At 32.7% G+C, this 17,211-nt stretch overlaps 6 protein-coding genes across 13 annotated transcripts in view; 2 read left to right on the forward strand and 4 right to left on the reverse strand.

The window, feature by feature from the left end:
• Positions 1-1,940, reverse strand: part of LOC100744970 (solute carrier organic anion transporter family member 74D) — an 83,619-nt gene extending 81,679 nt beyond the window's left edge. Inside the window, exon 1 of the mRNA XM_024367011.2 lies at positions 1,059-1,940. The gene's annotated coding sequence lies outside the window, so the exon portion shown is untranslated. The remainder of the gene's footprint in view (positions 1-1,058) is intronic.
• Positions 252-17,211, forward strand: LOC100746015. Of its 2 annotated transcripts, none has more exons than XM_033320309.1 (4): positions 252-534; positions 15,370-15,514; positions 15,587-15,658; positions 15,745-17,211. In XM_033320309.1, exons 1-4 carry the CDS (start codon positions 506-508, stop codon positions 15,874-15,876), a joined length of 378 nt encoding a protein of 125 aa, XP_033176200.1. In that variant the 5' UTR covers positions 252-505; the 3' UTR covers positions 15,877-17,211. The 2 variants fall into 2 exon arrangements, with proteins under 2 accessions (XP_033176200.1, XP_003488879.2); XM_003488831.4 differs by lacking the exon at positions 252-534 and adding an exon at positions 14,855-15,151.
• On the reverse strand, positions 2,744-3,620 carry LOC100745413 (splicing factor 3B subunit 6). The gene is made up of 3 exons (XM_003488826.4): positions 3,455-3,620; positions 3,219-3,337; positions 2,744-3,125 (listed from the first exon to the last, which is right to left on the reverse strand). The coding sequence occupies exons 1-3, from the start codon at positions 3,485-3,487 to the stop codon at positions 2,900-2,902; spliced, it is 378 nt and encodes a 125-aa protein (XP_003488874.1). The 5' UTR covers positions 3,488-3,620; the 3' UTR covers positions 2,744-2,899.
• LOC100745533 (probable elongation factor 1-delta) lies at positions 3,684-9,894 on the reverse strand. 6 transcript variants are annotated; one of them, XM_012384613.3, is made up of 9 exons: positions 9,708-9,865; positions 7,521-7,655; positions 6,362-6,835; positions 5,489-5,587; positions 5,245-5,317; positions 4,980-5,167; positions 4,593-4,662; positions 4,391-4,516; positions 3,684-4,310 (listed from the first exon to the last, which is right to left on the reverse strand). In XM_012384613.3, exons 2-9 carry the CDS (start codon positions 7,611-7,613, stop codon positions 4,156-4,158), a joined length of 1,278 nt encoding a protein of 425 aa, XP_012240036.1. In that variant the 5' UTR covers positions 7,614-7,655; positions 9,708-9,865; the 3' UTR covers positions 3,684-4,155. The 6 variants fall into 6 exon arrangements, with proteins under 6 accessions (XP_012240036.1, XP_012240037.1, XP_012240040.1 ...); XM_012384614.3 differs by having other exon boundaries at positions 9,501-9,846; XM_012384617.3 differs by lacking the exon at positions 6,362-6,835.
• Positions 10,168-11,209, forward strand: LOC112211982 (chromatin accessibility complex 16kD protein). The gene is made up of 2 exons (XM_024367056.2): positions 10,168-10,377; positions 10,632-11,209. The coding sequence occupies exons 1-2, from the start codon at positions 10,243-10,245 to the stop codon at positions 11,025-11,027; spliced, it is 531 nt and encodes a 176-aa protein (XP_024222824.1). The 5' UTR covers positions 10,168-10,242; the 3' UTR covers positions 11,028-11,209.
• LOC100745779 (biogenesis of lysosome-related organelles complex 1 subunit 5) lies at positions 11,339-13,346 on the reverse strand. 2 transcript variants are annotated; one of them, XM_012384622.3, is made up of 4 exons: positions 13,276-13,346; positions 13,090-13,172; positions 12,732-12,920; positions 12,052-12,644 (listed from the first exon to the last, which is right to left on the reverse strand). In XM_012384622.3, the coding sequence occupies exons 1-4, from the start codon at positions 13,292-13,294 to the stop codon at positions 12,477-12,479; spliced, it is 459 nt and encodes a 152-aa protein (XP_012240045.1). In that variant the 5' UTR covers positions 13,295-13,346; the 3' UTR covers positions 12,052-12,476. The 2 variants fall into 2 exon arrangements, with proteins under 2 accessions (XP_024222822.1, XP_012240045.1); XM_024367054.2 differs by lacking the exons at positions 13,090-13,172; positions 13,276-13,346 and adding an exon at positions 11,339-11,842 and having other exon boundaries at positions 11,908-12,644.

Consider the following 17,211-nt stretch of genomic DNA (forward strand, 5'->3'; position numbering starts at 1 on the left):
CCTTCCACTTTTCAATTTAACCACGGATATATTACAGACATTAAAAATTTCTAATGTATAGTTAAGGTTGCACAACCCACTTCTAGGATTTACGCAAGACGCGACATCTATGATCTACAGGATTGCATACAAAGCTTAAACCTCTTAAGGCACCATTTTTTTGATCATCTTGCTTTAAACAGTTTAATGCTTGACGGTTTCAAAAAGTGATGGCCAATGAAACGCGATTTGAATAAATAACGAAATTTTGAAAAATCGATCAAGGTTTAATTTACTTGTGCCGTTGCAAGATCTTCAAATTTCTTCTAAAACCGAGTGCATGAAAGAGACTCGCCCCATTATTTCGAGAACAAAGTTCCTCGGCATTAACGTGAAGAAGAGCAACTCAAAAGCCGGTAGCACGACGACGTATTTATCCAGACAGCAGACAAACATACTCACTTGAGTACCTGGCACCTGCTCACTTTCGTATACTTCTAAAGGACTACAAGGGGATCGTCACCAAATGAAACTGCATATAAAGCCAGACGAATGGTAAGTTTTTAATACGATTGTAACCTTTCTTTTTACATGATATTTTTTACAATTTCCTATAAATATATAAACATGCATAATTTAATTATGAGTTTTACCAAAAGATAGGGTAGAAAGTAATTTGTTACCTTCAAAACAGTCACTATCATAAAACTCGAGAATATTACTAAGCGACATATCGAATAAAGAGTTGTATCGATATATAACCAGGTAATGGTCCACCATTCGAAACGTCAATCATACGAGCTTGTCATCGCTTCAATTTGATAATTAGAATTCCATTGTCGCAATGATGCATTACGATATTTGAGAGCAAGCTAACACTGATAGAGGCTCACGTGAGTAGAACGAATTACGTTCATACGAATTGCGTGAACGCGACTACGCATAAATAACATCGCTGTGTGTACGCAAAGTGTACGGCGACTGTGACGACAGTGGACACAGTTGATCGCGTGAATAAACACACATGACACATACATATAGACAAGTATACTTATATGCATGTATACACGTACTCTCACCTCGATACAAATCGGCAAGCAGGCAGCAGGCCGTCACAACACGACGGTCGTCGCATCCCCTCCCGCCACACCTCGATCGTCCTCTTCACGTTCATTCATTCCTCCCCCACGCGACGCCGTTGTTTCTCTCGAGCGACGTTCGTGTCAGCAACATTAGCAGACGACACACCATAGTCACACACTGTTCGGCACTACACACTCACGTACAATATTAACCAAGTAAAGTACGATGTTGAAAGAATCGAGCGCGACAAACCGAATCGCATCAACCACATACGATAATACTCAGAGGGACCGTGACACGAGAAATCCATCAGAACGACGCCATTCCTCCTTCCATACTGTTTACATCGTGTCGAGGATTGAGATACAGCGAAAGGAAATCGCAGGAATGTACCCCGCACTCACGAGTCACAGTGTTATATTCGATCTGGCTGAAACCGCATTTATGTATTTACACCGGTGATTAAACAACAAAACAAAAATAGTCTCTTGCGTGCTCCGTAAGATCGCGCTACTCTTCAAGTCTGACGTCTCTAGGCGGCGTGACGTGAACACGGCCTAACATACGTAAGGCCATTAATAGAGGAACAGCAACGACGAGGAACAACCAACAGTACCCATACGTGAAATGGCCAATATCGTGAAGGAAACTATCGTAGATTGCTCGTGGAATACGTGACACATTCTCAAGGCCATTCGCGAACGTCTTGCCGGCGGCTTCGCCGTTACCACAGCAGTCGAACGACATTTGAGCAAGTCTCGTAGTGTCTCGAACACTCTGACTAGCCGAAGTATGACGAGCCGAAGTCAACGAATAAATGGGGAACACCCATAAGAATGCCGCACTATAAAACGGTACGCCGCGACAACACGACTAAACGGGCTAAGCGGGTTTTCGCTTTCGACTGAAATCGAATGTCCTACCGGCTAGCCGGTGACGAGAACCGTATATGAGTTGCGTACGTGTGCGCACGCGTGCATCGTTGTGTATGTGTTGTGATACACCGTACCCCGCGTTTCTACCAGCATCCAGTATCCAGTATCCTGACAAGTAAACGTAGCCCTGTCGAGCTCATATTACAAAACGCTAATGTCGACAAGATGAGTCGACCGATTAAATTACATGTGACACGCGCGTACTGCACTCGATAATGACAGGTGCATCTTTTTACTTTACCTTGATGGAGGTCACACCTCCGCGTCGTCATAAATGTTTCGGTTGTAGCGTCTGATTCCTTCTGACCTCCCCAATGAAAATTCATAATTTCGTTTTAAAATATCCTTAGGATTACAGGAATACTAGAATTCTATATTTTTAGATTTTATATTCGATTATTTTTACGCATATCTAGAAAAATCGAAATGTTTCAATCATTATCATAAATCTCGACTTAACATAAATCACTTAACTTCAATATATTCCAGTGAAGAGTTTTAATTAAGGCTATAGCTATCATCTGCGAGGTATATGGAAATAGAGGAATGCTACTCTACCACTGACTGTGAAAGTTGTATTAATTACAGCCTTTTAATGCGTCGACATTTTTTCGCCCCGGTTTTTATATCTTCTCGGGAGGGGAGCGAGAAATGATTGCGTTCCACACGAAAATACTTGCTCGTTACTTATTGTGGGCCATTGAACTTCTACAACTGTACTAAATGAAGCATAAAATCAAAATGAATATGGTAGATAAAATCGTTTATTGAATTGTCATATATATATTTAAAACAATATTTATTTTACAATGATAATATACAAAGAAAAGTTTCTGCAAATTAAATAGTCTGTATCACAAAATGGATTATTTCCATATTTCGCTTTATTTACAAGAGTTGCGTTATTTTTTTTCCTCGTTCAAATTATATTTTGTTTTCAACTTATCTATTTCTTCCATCTTCTTGTCCACATCAACCCGTTTAAATGCTTTATTACTTTGATAATATAAAACTACCAGATATCTATTACAAACATTAAATCCACTTAAATGATCACAAGCATTCTTTGCATCAAATATATCCTCGTAAACAACAAAAGCTGTTCCTCTAGTTTCGGCAGTATTACCCCTATAGCAAAGAAATTCATTAATCTTAGAGACTTTTTTACAGTGTTAAAAAAAATACATAAAAGTATAAAATGCGATTAATATAAACACATACACTCTGATTTGTCTGATAGCTCCATATTTGCCAAAAATATCGTACATTTCTTCAGCGGTAATTTTATATGGCAGATTCCTTATATATAGCACCCTGTTCACTTCTGGAGGCAGCCTTACCTAAGAAATAAGAATATGTTTTTGTACAATAACAAACAAAATATAGGTTAGGTCAACGACACTTATGTAGTAGAAATGTATGTAGTAGAAATTTTATATAATCGTATATGTATTTACATTAGCTCTTCGTTGAAGCATTGCCATAGTCATCTTGAAAATACAATTACTTCTTTATTCACGACGGGAAATAAAAGCAAAGAATTCACAAACTGCTTTTTTAACGTCAAAACAGTTTCAAGTTGTTAGGATTGATTTATGTGTAATATATGCTACTAGAGAGCAGCACTGTATCTTCCCATTCTATAAACGAAAGGAAAGGATTTAAAGGATACAGTAAAATAAGAAATTAAGTTGACAATTTTTATTTATAGTAACAATACTCCAAAACAAGCAATTAAAAATGGTACTAGTACTTGGTATTACATATATACCTACAATATCGTTAATGATCGGTATCATTGATCGCAAATGAAGTGTTCCTACTTGATATTACAATTTTATATATCGAATTATATTTAAAACATTTAATGTTTATATTTTTCTTTATAAAGAATATATTGATCATACAACCACAGTTTAAAAATTTACCCGAGTATTTTTAGAAACGATTTGATAAATTGACACATCGAATATTAAAGTTGGAGTACAATAACTAGGTTCTTCATTTTTGGACAGTCGCGTTTAATATAGAACACGTATGTAATGTATTTACCAGAGTAGATATTGCTAGTGGAATGAAAAGATGGCACAACAGACCAATGCCTGATTGCAATTAGAACCGTCAGATACTTTTCTACGAAGGAAACTTCGTTAATATTTTATACTTTATTAAAAGCTGCAATATCTACGCTTTGTACATAATCTTCGATTTCCTGAATCTTTTCTGTTAGCCAATCTACAGAAACTTTGTCATCTTCTACAACACACGAAATCTGAAGTTTGTGAATTCCAAAGGCAAGCGGAACAAGTTTTGCTATAAAAGAATAAATATTTTTAGTTTTGACTCAAATTAAAGAGTCAAATTCATTATTTTATATACGCTTAATAACTTACATGCTCCCCACAAAAGACCATCGGTTTCGATCTTTCGAACTTCCTCTTCCATTGCTTTCATATCTGTTTCATCATCCCACGGTTTTACGTCTAATATGATATTTGACTTTGCAATCAGGACTGGCTCTGTAAATTGTTAAATGACATTGTTACATAACATGATGTAATTAAATTTGAAGTACAAATTCAATCTGTGACTTACTCTTAGCTTTCTTTGCAGTATATGCAGCCAGTCTTTCTTCCCTAATTTTTGCAGCTTCTGCATCTTCTCCCTAGTAAGTCAAGTATTTAAACAATTTACAGTAAAGATCATAAATAGCAACATTTACATTTCAATACTTGTAGGATAGTGTTTGTATTGAATTCGTGTGATAAATAGAGAATTATAGCTGAATGTATTAGTATTCTGGGAATATCTGGTGTACTATATTTCGTAAATGTCGTATCATTTTATCACTTTTGCACCCTACTTGAAGACACGTGTAAAGTGTACTAAATGTATAAGTATCGTGCAGAAATGATTTTTAATATTTATGTAAATAGAAGGAGATTAACTTCTTAATATGTTCCACTATTTCTGCCCACTTGCCTCTGAATCTGAACCGAAAAGATCAACATCTTCGTCGTCATCAGCTTTTTCTTGTGCTGGTTTTGAAGCTGGTTGAGGTTTAGCAGGACAAACTGCTAATGTTGGAACAGCAGATACGAAAATCTTGTCCTCAAGAGCTTTTACACGTTCCTCCAATTTTTCAACAGCATTTTGTAGTTCTTGGAAGACTGTTGATGAAGATTTGAAATATGGTAATTCCTATACTACTGACAAAATAATTTAATGTAAATGGCGGAACACTCACCACTACATTCTAGAATATCCTTTTTATTATCATTTGGAGTAGTGAAACCAGCAACAGCTGCAATATCATCCATCTGTAAAATAAAATTGGATTATATTTAAAGTTAGAGTTATAAAAGGAAATACTCATTCTTATTGAATACTTAGATTTTATGCCCATAAATTTATATTAATATTGCATATTGTATTAGTAAGCAGGTTTGAAAATTCGTTATATAAGGGTGTGCAAAGAGTGCAGTACTCACACACTGTAAAGACTGTTTAATATGTTGACGAGCCTTGGCAACCTCATTGGCTAAACTTCCACCAGCAGATAGAATGGGACTAGCAGTTTGTTGATTCCCCTGTATCCAGCAATATTAAAGATCAACTCAGACTAAACTGACTGTTACAAAAAATTCTATATCACACCTCCACTAGGTTCTATAACTAATGTTATCCAAATGGAAATAAAGTAGAGGTTTATATTTAGATTTCTTCTTGTAAATAAATTTGAATATAATATTTGAAAAGCTTTATTTTATAAGTATACATCTTCAATAGTGTTAAGTGGAGATAGATATTTTAAATGTTTAAAAAGTGAATAAATAATAAGCATCACAAATAATTCTTTTCTACAAGATAAAAAGTTAAAATAAAAATATTTGTTATCACCATATAAACATATTGTTAATAAGCTTAAGATCATGACAAATGCAAACATTCCTAATCAGAAGCACAGACACATTGTATTCCCCATTTTTATGCACAAAACAAAAACAAGCAGTGTTCAATTAAAATAGGATTAAAGTAAGATAAATGTGTACAGTACTTTTTTGGTGTTCATACAAGAACTATTAAATCTAAGAATCAGACAACAATATATATAACATATAGTATATATAACAAACAATATATATCTGAAATTTTCATAAAATAAATGTCATGAAATAAAGTAATGTTTGTATAAGAGAATAAAATGATGCTATCTTTAGTCTATTTTCTAAGTGTATTTTAATAAGCAGTATTTCTATGATGATTTAGGCAATGAAATACATTACAATGAACAAAATTAAATTCTATAAGTATTGCATTGATGCACACAAAACATTAAAGAACAGATGCATGACAGTATATACCTGAATAGGTAACTGCTGCTTATTCCTTATTAATGGAGTAACATTTTCTTTTACTTCCTTAGTATCATTTTTTTGTTTTCTATTTCTGTGTCTTGTATCTGCTTTATTCTTTTTCTCTTTTACTTCTTTCGTATTATACTTTTTAGATGCATCATTTGAAGAACTAGTCTCCTTCTCTTTCTCTTTTAAGTCATTTTTGATATTGTCAGACTTTTGCTTTTCTTCTATATTTTCTTTTTTTTGTATATTCAATTTTTCTTCATCTTTATTAATCTTTGATGCGTTTATTTGACACTTAGAATTCTTTATATCATTTGAAATATTCTCAGAAATCAATAACTTATTATCTTTAGATTTTTCAGACCTTGTTTTAGTCAAAGAGTTACTATTCAAAAAGGAATTATCTTGACAGTTATTAATTACAGAAACTTCAGATTTAAGCGAGCAGCTTTCCATAATTTTATGAGACACCACCTTGAAACATTAAGCTATGCAAGAAAGAACTCGTATTTTGTTATTAATGATGTAAAATACAAACTAATCAAAGCATGTCTTTTACATGCTTGATTTATGTTGTTACTACAGAACACAACTGCACAAAACTAAATACCTTGAGTAAAGAATCCATGCATTCAGAAATTCATTGAATGTATGAACATATAAAACAATACATCATATAATTATAGTTATAATTAAATAAATAGAAAATCACATTGCTTATCTTATTTTTTTATTTTTAATATTATTAATTATACTTATCACAAGAGTTTTGTGTTAGAAATGAAATACAAGATTAGGTAATCCATTTGAACACACAACTAGAAATGGGAATTAAGTTCTCAAGAAAAAAATAAAATTCCCAACACCTCATAGAATTACAAGAAGATAGAATCTTCCCTATCACCAGATATTCCCTGAAGTGTGTGTTAAAAATGTTAGTTTTTTTGTTAGTACAAAGAAAAAGTACAAGGCATAACAAAAAAGCAAATATTAACTGTGGATGTTGGGGCTGACAATAACGGTGAAAATGAATGAAACTTAAGATTTATTCTGTTTAAGAGTTTGTATGTTTAAAACATTTACCCTACCCCTGTTGGCAATCAGTTTTATATCCAATAACATTAATTCAAGATTCACTGACAATGAGAAAGATACTCACCTTGGCCATTCTTTCAAAGTATAATCGTTCTGCCTTGTCATAGGATGGTTTGTCAAACCATACCTTCTCTCGTGCTAATGCTGCTTTCTCCATGGTTTAGATGATATATTCAATAATAAAGATGCAAATAAATTTCTGCAACATGAAATTTTATTCATTTCACAATGTTTTGAAATAATTTGACACTCCAATATGTTAGACAGTATGAATGTAGTTTTCAAGAACTTAAAAACATTTGAATACATATATGGAAAATAAAAAAGTACTAAAAAATTTTATTTGGTTATGTTTATTAAAAGTACAAGTTTTTTGTTATGTATATAGTATGTAATAAAAGGATATACAATATTGTACATAGTAATAAAAGCCATTGTGTAATAGTATATATGTATCAACAATTAACAACTTAATAAGTAACAATATAAATGAATATCATAAACTATCATCATCACTACTAAAATATTCAGATTTAAATTTAACTTTACTTAATATTTTACGACTAGGAAGCTCTAATTTATATTTTTGACTAATTATTGGTTTTTCATCTGATTTATTTTTTATAGTATCTAGTAAGCGAAAAATTTCCCTTTCTTCTTCTGTTTTAATCACACATGGGTATATCTCCGATGCTTCAAAATATTGAACAAATGCTCTAAGTTCAGTAAGAGAGGAATGAGTAGAATAACATACACTGAAAGTTCTTTCTTTATTTTTGTCCCATTCTCCTATTATGCTAGTATCTTTCTTTCTCCATTTCATTACAGACGGGATAATAGTTAAGATATTTGCATTGCTTACATCACTCCTACAACGCAAACCTGGCGAAGATATTTTTTTCTTGCAAGCATGAATTGAAGTACTATCTGGGTCATTTGTGACATAACAAGATAATTGTGCAATATGACAATAATTTTCAAACACATCATTTCTTACATGTATTTTCATATCTAACATTTTTGACAGTTCTACAAAAAGAAATTCAGAACCGTATGTAGCAGAACATTCCAGAATAACAACATTCCTTGGGTCTTTGCTTATCCAATCTTTAGTAACTTCATATATTCTACGCATACTTTCTTGTCTACTAGGGAAAACAGGAAAGTCAGTACTTAAAAATGTTGTATCTAAGTAAATTTTAGTAAATGTTCTAGGTATCGATTTAGAATCATTACAATAGTGCAGACCTTTTAATTTTGGAAAGTCTATTGGATTGATACGAAAATCACCAGTATATAATACCGATATATTATCTTTTTCAAAAAGAAACATCACAGAACCAGGACAATGTCCTGCTGGGATAGAAGTTACACAAATGAGGATCTTTTCCTCGTTCTCTGTTATATATTCTATAACACTGGGTATATTAATGCCTATTTCTTTCACACAAGAACTTTTAAATTTAAATCTACTTTCTAACAATGCTTTTGAAATAGGGCTACAATAGAAGCATTTTTTATATTCATCTATATACTCAAAAAATGTATCTGATAAACCATGCATATGATCAGAGTGACAATGACTAAGAAAAAATATGGAGGATGTTAAGTTTTCTCCATCAAAACGATCCACTGAGATGCCCGGTATCTCCTTAATAAGCCCAAGAAAAGTTGACATTCTGATAGGTATTTTGTTCCTGTAATTTATAAATTCAGCATCAATTATGTCAATATTTATTTTAGAGAATATTATATTTTAATAACAATGAGTGCAAGCATGTAAGTATGTAAGCATACAAATATAATAAAAAAAGAAAGATATAATACATATCTTTAATACACATATATCTTTAATTCACAAGATGTATGAAATTACAATTAGAGAAAGCGATACAATAAAACTATTACAATAAATAGTTATCACAAATACAAAACAGATGTTCGTAAAATGCAAGGGTGAAGATCTATATAATAGGTTATAGATATAAACTGAACATACATTCTATGAATGAATAAAACAAGCTAAAAGAGGTCGTTTACGAACCAATGGCCCAACAATCTGAACAACTATATATGAACAATTAGTTAATTTTTCACTGAAACATTATTAGCCCGAATCCGCCATGTGCCGTATTGATCGATTAATTCGATGATTATATAGCAAAGTACAATTAATTCGACCTCCGTTAATACTGCAAACCAGTTCGGTGTGCATGTGGATTATATACCGCTAAAATATTATTAAATATACCTTGACTCGTTACAGATTGTCAGATTGATGCAACAACTGTCTGCTCGCCAAAATTTCTGTACGCCGCATATAACGTGCCAATTGAAAAGAAATAGAAACAGCAATGTTCGATCAGTGAAAGAAGATGTCACTACAGTACCTTATTACTACACTGTTACTACCAACGAATTCAATACACGATTGCTTTTTTAAAGCATTTCAAAAATAATTCTTTAATTTTGTTAATAAATTGCTAAATAAAAATGACCTAATCATTTTATTTACAATATTTATTGTCAAAGAAAAATGAATAATATCACATGGAAAATTTAGATTGTATTAATTGTTTGGTATTATAATTATTTATATTCTTAAAATTTAATTAAATATAAAAAATTAAAAATAGGATTTAGTCAAATACAATATGTTCCCGAATTTCGTGTCAAATAGCTATATAAAATGCGAAATTCGAAAATTGGCGGCAATTGATTAACATACGTTACTGCCGTACTGTTAGTTTGCGTTCGGTTCTAGGAGAAATCGATTTTCTGCAAAAATGACTGCGCAAGGATCACATGCTAAAATGAAGGAATTACGTTTACCTATGTCAAGGGTAAAAACGATTATGAAAAGTTCTCCTTATGTTGATACAATCGGTCAAGATGGATTATATCTAGTCACAAAAGCTACGGTAAGATTAATGTTTAAATATTGAGGTTAAGTGACGCTTAAACGGGATTATTCTATACATTTGTATAGCTTCCATATTTGTTGTTTCGCGCGACAATTAAAAATTCTCACTTTGTGTGTTTTACTTTTGTAATATTTATTAGTTAATTGTTTAATATGTGTTACATTCAGACTATGTCACCTATATTTTAGTTTATACTATGCTTTACCTCTCATAATAAGTACGAACAAACAAAGATAAAAACAATTTTATAGGAACTATTTATACACTATCTAACGGAAGAAGCACATTTGCAAAACAACAAAGGGAATTCTTTAGACTACAAACATCTGGCAGAGGTGGTACAGACCAACGATACATTGGAATTTCTCAGGGAAATAATGCCAAGGAAGATCACAGTCAGGCAATTCAAAGAAATGATGGCTGCCAAAAATTCACATAGTAGTTCATCAGAGAGTAGCTCAGACTCAGATAGTGATAGTGAGTCAGATACAGATTCTTGTTCTGATAGTGATAGGAAAGCAGAAGATGACAACTCATCAAATAGTGAACAAGAGAGTGAGGCAAAAGAGAACGGTAAATGTGATTCTGCCAGTGACAAAAGTGAAGCCAGTGACAAAAGTGACAGTGAAGATGAAACCAAAAGATAGGACAACTAATATCCACCTTCATCTATATTTTCATAAGACAGGCTCTCTGATTATTTAAGAAATACCTCAAACTTAGCTGAAAACAATATACCATTTTGAACTTTATAAACATTTGGTTTATACCAAATGTTTAGACCATTTGCTTATTTAATGTTTTAGATTAAATATAAATAATAATTTTAGATGTTTAACACTATTTTTATATGTATTCATTAAAGACAAATTGAACATTAAATAGGATCTCTTTATTAACAACAAAGTACATTTAGACTTCGTAGGTACATTATGAAAAGAATTTTAAGAATATATATGAAGTAAAGTATATATTTATACCTTGAAATGCATTAGTCCAAAAAGCATCATGCTGCCTTATTATATAATACAAAATAAATGCATTAATTTTTCTGTGCTGGGTTTCTAGCTGTATTACAATAGAATTTTATATGCCATTTTACATTTTGCACATAATTATAATTTTCTTCTTTATTTTGTATTTATAGATATTGCAAAAAGACATTAATATTAAGAGAATTTGTCTTGATAACAATAATTTATGATATTTTATTCTTGATGCAATTTTTTATGTGGCGGAGCTGTTGAAGCAGCATCATATGCATCTTCATTTAATTTAATTGCTAAGAAATAAATTTCAGCCAAGGCAATAACTAATGCACAAATTATACCTAATAACAATCTAAATCCAAAGTCTAAAGTTCCTACTATTAATTCCAGACCTACAAATCCAAAGGCAAAACCTGCTAGTACAGAAAATATAAACTGTGCAACAGCTATGAGTTGTTTATTTATTTGTTTCACTGAAAAAATAAAGATAGATGTAACATATATAGGAAAGAATTTCTTTTTAAGTTAAGGATCTTACTTTGGTAGGAGATAGTATCCTCTGGTAAATTCTTTGTAGTAGTATCTACATTTTTGGTCATAGCTCTATATTTCATAGCATTTTGTTGTGCTTTCAGTTTCTGCGTTCTAGCTTCCAACTCAGGATTTCTTGGTGTAACTTTTGGAGTTGGTAATCTGATATCATCTTCCTCTAGCAACTCGTGTAAATAAATACTTTCCATGTGATTGGTTCTGTATTCTTCTAAGTATTTGTTCAACCATCTTAGATCATCCAATTTTAATAAGATATCTTTCTGCTTATCTTTAGTTGACTTTTTTAAAGCAGTAATAGCAGCTGGAGTACTACTAGTCTTCTTCACATTTTTGCAGATGAATTCTATTAATTTCTTATTTGGTTTGATTTTAATGGAAGGATCTTCTATTGATTCAACTGGCATTCTTATATTTTTTTAGATACAACTGTTCTATTATTAATGAAATATATTGTTGTCAGTGTTTATACATTAAATCCAAAATTGGTACTATTGTATGTTATATGTAATTACAAAGTACAAAATGTATTTGTAAAATATTGGTACGTAACAATGTTTATGGTGTAATGTGTAACTTTCTTTCTAAATCAATATAAAATTCTTTTATTTCATTCTCTTTTTCTTGAAAAGTTTGATTTACTTTCTCACAATTTTCACTCATATCATTAACAAACTTCTCCCATTCTAATTTTCTTATTTCTCTATTTTCTAGCAATGCTATATCCTAAAAAAATTATTGAATGTTCACATTAATGACAAATATGAAAATATTTAAATTGGAAAAAATTCAGTTACTGAAAATGATCCATACACTGTCAAAATTTTGTTCTCTTTGAAGGACTCTTTCACACATACTCAGGGCAACATCAACATTTGCTTTTAAACTTGGTAAATGACAATCCCCGAGTTGTTCTGTTCGATCGAGTTGACTTTCTTTCAAATCCGTCGAATATTCAAGTATTTTGAAAAGTCGTTCTACTTCTCGATCATCTCTCTTTTCCTATAAATTTTAGGTTATGCACGATAACAAATTATTATCAAGATATATACGAAATGATTAATCGATCCTCTGAGAAAGATAATACTTTTGTATGGTCTTTTACATAATTACTATCTTTTTCTCACATGGAAATGCAGCTATCGATAATAAGAACACGGGAACTTTTTACCTGAAATTCGCGAAGAAAGAATGTGATTTCGCCCTGAATAAATGGTCGATGATCGAATAGTCGGCTCCAAATCTCACCCGTGTCTATGAAAACAAGGTATCATCAATTAGATTATGACAAATAGTTACAAGAATAAAGCGTATACTTAGAATTTACGTGTTTATAATTAATCAGAGGATGTCGCACCTCTAATAATGGACGCCATGTTCTTCTCGTGAGATCAGTACATTGTTTAACTGTCCTATAGATACAACTTTCATGCTTAACGCGCATAATATAAAATTTCTTTTCTTATTATTTCATATTGTATGATTTATTTACTGTTTCTTTCATCGTATGATTAGTCGTGTTATATTTTAATTACAAAAATATAATTTCCCCTTCCTTATCAATTGGATACATTCAAAAACTATTTATTATTATCCAACGAATAGAAAAAAGGGGAATTATAACACTGCGAGGTACAAGGTTAGAAAGGTTAAAAGTTTCTGAAACAATCTGGAACTATTCTGGAGCAGAGATTAAATTATCAGACGACGAGCAGGTGGTGCATTACAATAAATTTCCAATGAAATATACAAGTGGAGTGAAATTACAGAAATTTATTAATAAGCACAAGGTTTCCCATCAGATATCTGGATTGCATTTCAATCAGTTGGGTGATCTTTCATTTTAAAATGTATTTTCAAACGCCATATCGCCCGAAGGACTTTCATTTTGTTTTCAGTTTTAAATTTAAGTACCTAACTCACATATTCCATTAGAATATACTTGCTGTTTATTAGTTATCAAGTACTGTAATATCATCTGCAACGATTTCATTAAGAATATTTCGTAGGCTATCTTTAAAAATTTCTTAATCAAAATTTTCTAATATTCTCTGGAATAAAAATGGCAAATTTTAGATTCTACGTTTATCGTACTTGAATACAATTTTGGAAATGTTGTAGCGTTTACAAGTGAATAATTATCACTTTTTGTATTCGAAAAGTTACTTCTTAATCGCGACGATTACTAAACTTTCCTTCAGTTTCTCTGTTAAGACAAATAACTCGCGCTACTGCAACTGTTGTAGGGATTCTTTCTTCCTTTCTTTTTCTCGCCATTTTCTCTTGATAAGTTCGAAGACCTTCCGTCTTAGTCGCGCGCAAGAGAAAGGAAAGTAATTACAGATAGGAAATTGCTCGAAGAAAATGAGCTTTCCATTGGATCCTGTGATGGATTGACGTTTAAATGAGAAATAATTATTTGTCGCTTAAATGATGAATAAATTTGCTCGATTTCGACTAAACTTACGAGATTGTTGTTATATTTAGAATGCTTAGACTTTTTTGACAATTAATTCAGAATTTTAACTTCGCTATGAAGCTTTTGATTCGTCAATTCAGACTTTTAATACTTTTAAAAGATTCTTTACAGCAGTTTAGTAATCAATTAAGTTTATATTGCCTTTTAAGGATGTCTCGAACGACAGCCCATCCTAGTTTATTAATAATCATTATCGAGACAATAAAATACTTATAAAATAGTTGAAATTTGAAATATTTTCCAACGTCAAACCACATAGATTATTTGCGAACGTTGCAATAAATATTTGATCATAATGTGTTTGCTTGTGCTTAAAAGCTTATCAGCCTGAAATTTTGAACGTATCCCATTGTTAGTATAGATTATGTTAAATGAAATATTTCAAAAATAAAATCGAATGTTGCTTTATACTCACCGAGAACGATGCATCAGTCGACGAAACGGGACGCGCATTCGATACCGCTTCCTTTTCTTTCTCGCGTTACAACGCGACGCATAACTCGTCGATGAAAAACTTGAGACATTCACAAGCTATCGCGAGCATGACAATTGTATCGTGTGACCAAACATGCATTGGATGCACCGATGGTAGGGATTTCTGTCCGGTATAAATGAAGTATTCCCATTCGATTGTTCGTCTGTTTCGCACGACTCAACCAAGCTTGTATCGATTTCGGCCAACGAAACATCGTGGAACCGCAATGGATCGTTTCCTGCTCTTCGTTCTGTTATTCATCGTTTTACGGTTTACAATGTAACAATTCGTTTTTATAGTCCTTTGGTATTTCGTTCTACTAAAGATAAACGTTAGAAAGAAAGTAGAGACGATGGTATCGAAGTCGTCTTGAAATTACTGACAGATAATTAGTGTTATTTTAACGATAGTATTCGAACGTTTTGATTAATGTTAATTTTTTTTTTAATGAACGGTGATACGATTAATAATGGTTCCTTAATTTCGAACTTTTACAGGCAAGAAGTCGTTGAAGAGGGAGGTTGCAAATGCGCCGTGTTTTCCAGGCAAATATCAAAACCAATCATTGAACGCGCTCTTCTGTATAACGTCACGTGCGATAGCGAAGGGCAGGAGAAGTGTCAACAGTTGTGCGTTGCTCTGGTCAGTAAATAATCATGTATGTTCGATAGCATGTCTGGCGAACGTCAAAAAGATATGTGTAATTCTGTGCAGGCCGAGAGCGCGAGAGACCAAGCGCCGCAAATGATTTGCGAAAAATTGAACACGCACGTGGAGAATCTGCACGTAAGTTTGTTTAAAAGATCAGGTTCAAAAAGAGTATTTCAAGTTGATATTTAACGATGCCAACGTAAATGTGAAATATATTTCAGGTGGCAGTATACGCGAAAGTGTGCGACGCGACCAGCTGGAAATTCACTGGTTTGAAAGCTGCGGATCCAATTTGTTGCCACGAGGGGAAAAGTACAGCTTGCGAAGAACCACTCCCGGTGATCGAAAGTTAAATGAATCCATTGGAGATTATTTCGTAATGCGTTGGTTAGTCCGTTGTGGAATTTTATTTAATCATTTGCGAAACATTTATTATTTTATCGCTAATTAATAAACCAGTTCGTTGTTGTAGGATCATACATAAATGTTTAATTGTTAATCGAATTATGGAAATAAATTCGAAAGCTAGATATAAATTAAATTGATCGGCTGTACGTAGAAATCAAATAGAAATTACATCGCGCCATGCTTGAAACCATTTTTCACACGTTTTAATCTACTATTTCATTTCTTTGAGATCTTTGATTTCAATGGACGTCAAATATCAAAGAGTCTTCTAAGAACAAAATCGTCTTAAAAGCATTAAACGCTTCCTCCAACCCACACCTTTCTCGCTTGAATCTTGAAGATCTTTGGAACGATTATACTCGTACGCAAACCGTCTTTCGAGGTAGTGCCAGAATACAAAGTACGTCTCGCCGATTCCAGATATCTTCTATTTCGTCAATGGTGTTCCAGGATCTTCGTCCCAGGCCATTGAATAGATGGTTTGTTATCGCTCCCTTGACTTCCTGCCGATGAATCCTTCGTCGTGACTCTCTATATCGACCTTGCCATCCCAGAAAGCCATTGTGTACCCGTGGTTTTGTCGTCCTTTCTTCTCCCGATTTAATGACTCCACCATTTTCACACAGTCTCTTCTGTTTGTCGTTTGCGAATTCACTCAATTTCACAATCGTTTAACTCAATTTTTCCAAATCTTTCTCACGAACACGTTTGTCTCGTTGTTTTACGCCATGTTTATTAATCGTCAAGTCCAAACTCTAGCTATTTATTGTTAACCAATTCTAGCTTACTTTGTTTGAGGTTGCGTGGTTTACACGGAGCCTGAGACGCAATGGGAACTGTTCCGGGTGTTATATGTTTTGTGTCCCATCACACACTGACTTGGACTACTCCCTGAGTCCTAAGGGAGAGAGGATATGTCGAGAACGAGAACAGACTACTTTGTGTTGCTAGTTTGCATGGTATCAACATTGTAGAACATAACACACGCGCTTTGACTATTTGCATTGAGAGAGAAAGAGAGAGAGAGAGAGAGAGAGAGAGAGAGCAATTTACCAAAAGTTGTTCAACGTAATGACATGTTGTGTATTGAACTACTGGCGCTTAGACACGTACATTATAATGCAGGCAATTAATATTAGCAGCAACTTGCAGTAATTCCGTGTTTTATTTGGAAAGGGAAAAACTTATAATTCCCGATGAAGTTTGATTAATATTGTGTACACTTGGTGAATTGTAAAGCGGTTGCCATTCCCTCTATTACACGTTGGTCATTCTCGAAA

Source organism: Bombus impatiens, unplaced genomic scaffold, assembly GCF_000188095.3.
Source record: "Bombus impatiens unplaced genomic scaffold, BIMP_2.2 scf_0264, whole genome shotgun sequence".
In the NCBI taxonomy this organism is placed as follows: domain Eukaryota; kingdom Metazoa; phylum Arthropoda; class Insecta; order Hymenoptera; family Apidae; genus Bombus; species Bombus impatiens.

Coding starts and splice junctions, on each gene's coding strand:
- LOC100745413 (XM_003488826.4), bottom strand. CDS start 3,487: ATGACTATGGCAATGCTTCAACGAAGAGCTAAT. Junction 3,338..3,454: donor TGCTTCAACGAAGAGCTAAT/GTAAATACATAT, acceptor CTTATTTCTTAG/GTAAGGCTGCCTCCAGAAGT. Junction 3,126..3,218: donor GCTATCAGACAAATCAGAGT/GTATGTGTTTAT, acceptor TCTTTGCTATAG/GGGTAATACTGCCGAAACTA.
- LOC100746015 (XM_003488831.4), top strand. CDS start 15,009: ATGAAGTATTCCCATTCGATTGTTCGTCTGTTTCGCACGACTCAACCA. Junction 15,152..15,369: donor ATCGTTTTACGGTTTACAAT/GTAACAATTCGT, acceptor GAACTTTTACAG/GCAAGAAGTCGTTGAAGAGG. Junction 15,515..15,586: donor AACAGTTGTGCGTTGCTCTG/GTCAGTAAATAA, acceptor AATTCTGTGCAG/GCCGAGAGCGCGAGAGACCA.
- LOC100745779 (XM_024367054.2), bottom strand. CDS start 12,325: ATGCCAGTTGAATCAATAGAAGATCCTTCCATTAAAATCAAACCAAAT. Junction 11,843..11,907: donor GGATACTATCTCCTACCAAA/GTAAGATCCTTA, acceptor TTATTTTTTCAG/TGAAACAAATAAATAAACAA.
- LOC112211982 (XM_024367056.2), top strand. CDS start 10,243: ATGACTGCGCAAGGATCACATGCTAAAATGAAGGAATTACGTTTACCT. Junction 10,378..10,631: donor ATCTAGTCACAAAAGCTACG/GTAAGATTAATG, acceptor ACAATTTTATAG/GAACTATTTATACACTATCT.
- LOC100745533 (XM_012384613.3), bottom strand. CDS start 7,613: ATGGAGAAAGCAGCATTAGCACGAGAGAAGGTATGGTTTGACAAACCA. Junction 4,517..4,592: donor TACTGCAAAGAAAGCTAAGA/GTAAGTCACAGA, acceptor AACAATTTACAG/AGCCAGTCCTGATTGCAAAG. Junction 4,311..4,390: donor TGGTCTTTTGTGGGGAGCAT/GTAAGTTATTAA, acceptor ATTCTTTTATAG/CAAAACTTGTTCCGCTTGCC.